The 3,866-nt window shown below is 40.0% G+C and overlaps 1 protein-coding gene across 1 annotated transcript; it reads left to right on the top strand.

Annotated features, from left to right (window-relative positions):
• Positions 1–1,919: 1,919 nt before the first annotated feature.
• LOC140224760 (uncharacterized) lies at positions 1,920–3,244 on the top strand (the record flags this gene model as incomplete). The annotated part of the gene is made up of 1 exon (XM_072301287.1): positions 1,920–3,244. A coding segment is annotated over one exon (1,074 nt), but the record flags the coding sequence as incomplete, so codon positions are not given.
• Between the last annotated feature and the right edge of the window lie 622 nt (positions 3,245–3,866).

The following is a 3,866-nucleotide window of genomic DNA, read 5'->3' on the forward strand; positions in this document are numbered from 1 at the left end:
AAGTATTTACAACGAAGTCAATCATAACCTAATTTAAGAACAGGGACAATGCGACACGCCGTTTGAAGTAATTCGCATGTAGATAGTTCTTTGTACACACTATTCAATTTGGTAGTTAATCTTTAACCTTACACTGGAAAAAAAAAAAAAAAAAAAAAAAAAAAAAAAAAACGTTGGATCTAGGGTCCGGACTCCTAAAAACATCGACAAGAAAAAATACTCTTGATTCAATCGGATTTTTGCTTAAATCAAGAACCAAGCCTCTTAATTTAAGCCGATTTCGTTTTGATTCAAGCAAAAATCCGATTGAATCAAGAGTATTTTTTCTTGTCAATGTTTTCAAGAGTCTGGAATCTAGATCCAATGTGTTTTTTTTTCCAGTGTACAAGAGGTCAGACGACGACAACTCGGCATCAGCGTAGGACACGGTGGGTCAGGATCCACGTACCCAAGCCCAGATGCGGATGTGTTTCACAACTGGCCGGCACTGCAAAGAGGATAGCCGAAGGGGTGCACCCGGATAAGTTTCCGTTGGAAATTATCGCCAAGGTACAACGTAGGGCACCGCGCTCCCATTTAATATTTATTCCCCCTCGAATCTTGCTCTCCTAATTGCTCCCGTGCATGTGTTGCTCACCTCCGGCCACTCTTCATTTCGCCGACATTTTTCAGCCTCTCGAGTGGTCCTGAGATCTCTCGCGCTCGGAGCCATCCCCCTTTGTCGTGCAAATGTCTGCTCAGAGAGTTATTCGCGTTCCGTTTCCAAATTATTAAAGCGGCGGTTTTACCTTTTAGGCCTGTTGTTATATCGTTCTCAAAAAGCTCATTTCTTTAAAGGACCCCATACAGTTTACAATCTGATTGAGGGGTGTTTGAAAGACCTTCGCACGTTTCTTTATCCTTGTAAAAAGAAAGGAAAAAGGAAAATTATATTTTAAATATACTTGCAAGGCACTACCAAGTAAACAAAAGTGAATTAAATCTTGCAAAAATTCTTAAAAAACCATTGGAATCCCTTGGAAAGATCTACTCCTTAAATGTATACGCTTAAATCTTGCTCGAGATTCTAAAAAATTGCTTTTATCCTGTTTCTATGTTAAGCATCTTTTTAAACCAACGCAAGTCACAATGTATGGACCGTGCTTACGGTTGTTCCTTGAACAACTTTTTACTTTAGAGAGGCCCCATATGGTTTACATTGCGGCTCAGAGATGTTTGAGGCCGCTTTTAATGTAACATCATAGGTAAGACAATTTTTGCAAAACTTGTTAAGAATTCAAATTTCCGATTCAACTTTGAAAATTGATCCTCACCAGACGTTAAAATGATTCGCCGTCGCTAAAAATAAGCAACACAAAAGAAATAAATGAGGACTTTGACAAACTTTAAAGGAAGTAGGGACCTACCTTAAATTTTGCGGTTATAGGACTTTTGGTCCAATTTTTTTGGTCCACAAATTTTTTCGTCCAATTTATTTTGTCCACGACTTTTTGTCCTTGAAATCTGGTCCAAGTTAAATTCGTCCTGGTAAATAGTTAGTCCTACGCATTTGTTCGTCCAGTGGTATTAGGTCACATTTCTGTGGTCCAGTGAGGTAAAAAAGTTATGTCCAAAACTCACGTCCAATGAGGCCGTTTCAGCTACTTCCTTTCAGCTTTCAGCTACTTTCAGTCATCGTCTGAGTCTTCTTCGTCCGAGTCCGGTGGATCTGCGCGTGGCGTGTGAATCAATTGGCGTTAAGATCAATTTATTTCGTAGCTATGGAGACCCTTAAATTTAATCCCAACATCGAAAGAAAAAACATCGAAGAGGTTATTTTAAAATTTTCGTTTAAAATTCAATGACGGTATATATTTTTGTTTTGAAATTTTATTAGTGTGGGTGACATTTGTTGATAAACCATCCCCAAATCGGTAAATTTTGAGATAACCGATCCTTATGATAGAACTCGATCTGATCAGCTATTTTTACTGTACGACAGTGGTCGTGAGGGTGCCAATCGTACACTGATCTTTTCAGCCAGTGAGAATCTTAGGATTTTGGCAGCGAGTGATACACTTCTGACTAATGGAACTTTTAAAGTTGTACCGCGGCAATTCCTTCAACTGTACACTCTGCACGGAGTCATTTTGGACACTGTCTTCCCATTTCTTTTTGTTTTAACGACACGAAAAGATGAGGGCACGTATGCAGACATATACCGTCAAGTGAAGGACATAGCAGCCGAACTAGATATTCATTTCAGCTTTCAATTTTTAAATACTGACTTTGAAGCAGCAAATATAAACGCGGTAAAAGAAGCATTCCCCAACGCTCGCATCGTCGGTTGCTTATTCCACTTTTCCCAGTCCTTATGGCGTCAGATTGTTAGCCGAGGGCTGCGGGCCGATTATTTAAATACAGAAGAACCCGAGTTACGACATAACTTACTGGAACTCATGGCTCTGCCGTTCATCCCTCCTGCAGATTTGGTGGAAACTTTCATTTTTCTCTATGAGGAAATAGACGACGCTTTAATCGAATTTGCGACGTACGTTGACCACACGTACGTGCGTGGCAAACCAGCTCGGGGAAGAAGACGTGCGGTACCTCCCCTATTCCCTCCCGAAACATGGAACGTCTACAACTTAGTTTTGGCAGATCGTATTAGAACAAACAACGCAGTTGAGGGCTTTCACTCAAAATTCAACCAAATCGTCGGCACGCATCATGCTAACATTTGGAAGCTCATTGACGCTTTTAAAAAGGTTCAACAGGACACAGAGCGTACGTTAACACAGGCTCGGGGGGGTCATCGCCGCTTTAAACCACCGGTGAGCAAGAAGTACACTACCAATCAGGCAATGATTGCCAACATCGTCCGAAATTACCAACATTACAAGGACACGAACTCACTTAAGAAGTACCTCCGAGCATGTGCGTACCACCTCAAGTTGCACACGCCACGCGCAGATCCACCGGACTCGGACGAAGAAGACTCAGACGATGACTGAAAGTAGCTGAAAGCTGAAAGGAAATAGCTGAAACGGCCTCATTGGACGTGAGTTTTGGACATAACTTTTTTACCTTACTGGACCACAGAAATGTGACCTAATACCACTGGACGAACAAATGCGTAGGACTAACTATTTACCAGGACGAATTTAACTTGGACCAGATTTCAAGGACAAAAAGTCGTGGACAAAATAAATTGGACGAAAAAATTTATGGACAAAAAAAATTGGACCAAAAGTCCTGTAACCAATTTTGCGAAACTTGGAATATGTTTTCTTTCGAATGTTCTATTTCTGCCATTGGCAAATCATTGTAATTCATCGTAAGGATTGATGTCCAAAGCTGAACCACTGAATGTTACTCGAGTTTGCAAAAATTATCTTCTTCATGATGTTACGTTAAAGGCGTTCTTAAAGATCCCTTAATCACAACGAAAACCATGATGAGGCCTCCTTAGAGGGTCTAGTTAAGGAACAACTGTGAGCACGGCTCATACATTGTGACTTACGGTATGGTTTAAGGAGATTCTAAAATAGGAAGCATAAGAAGAACAATTTTATTGAATTCCAAGTAAGAGTTAAGAATATAACTTTAAAAGCAAAGGATTACGATGATTTTTTTTAGGAATTTTTACACTTTTTAATTTCATTTAATTTTCTCTTTCTTTTTTCATTTAATGGTATCCTACAAATATCCTCAAAGTAAACGTTCGCTTTTGCCTTTCTTTTTCACAACGACGAAGAAATGCGGGAAAGTCGTGCCCTCTTACGGAAGGGTTGCTTTTATCGCCGCGAATATAGTATGGCACTCTACTTGTATATTCACAACAGAATTCAAACCGATAACTTGAGAAGTTACACCTCCATCAAGAG

Source organism: Bemisia tabaci, chromosome 6 (assembly GCF_918797505.1).
Source record: "Bemisia tabaci chromosome 6, PGI_BMITA_v3".
NCBI classification, from domain to species: Eukaryota; Metazoa; Arthropoda; class Insecta; order Hemiptera; family Aleyrodidae; genus Bemisia; species Bemisia tabaci.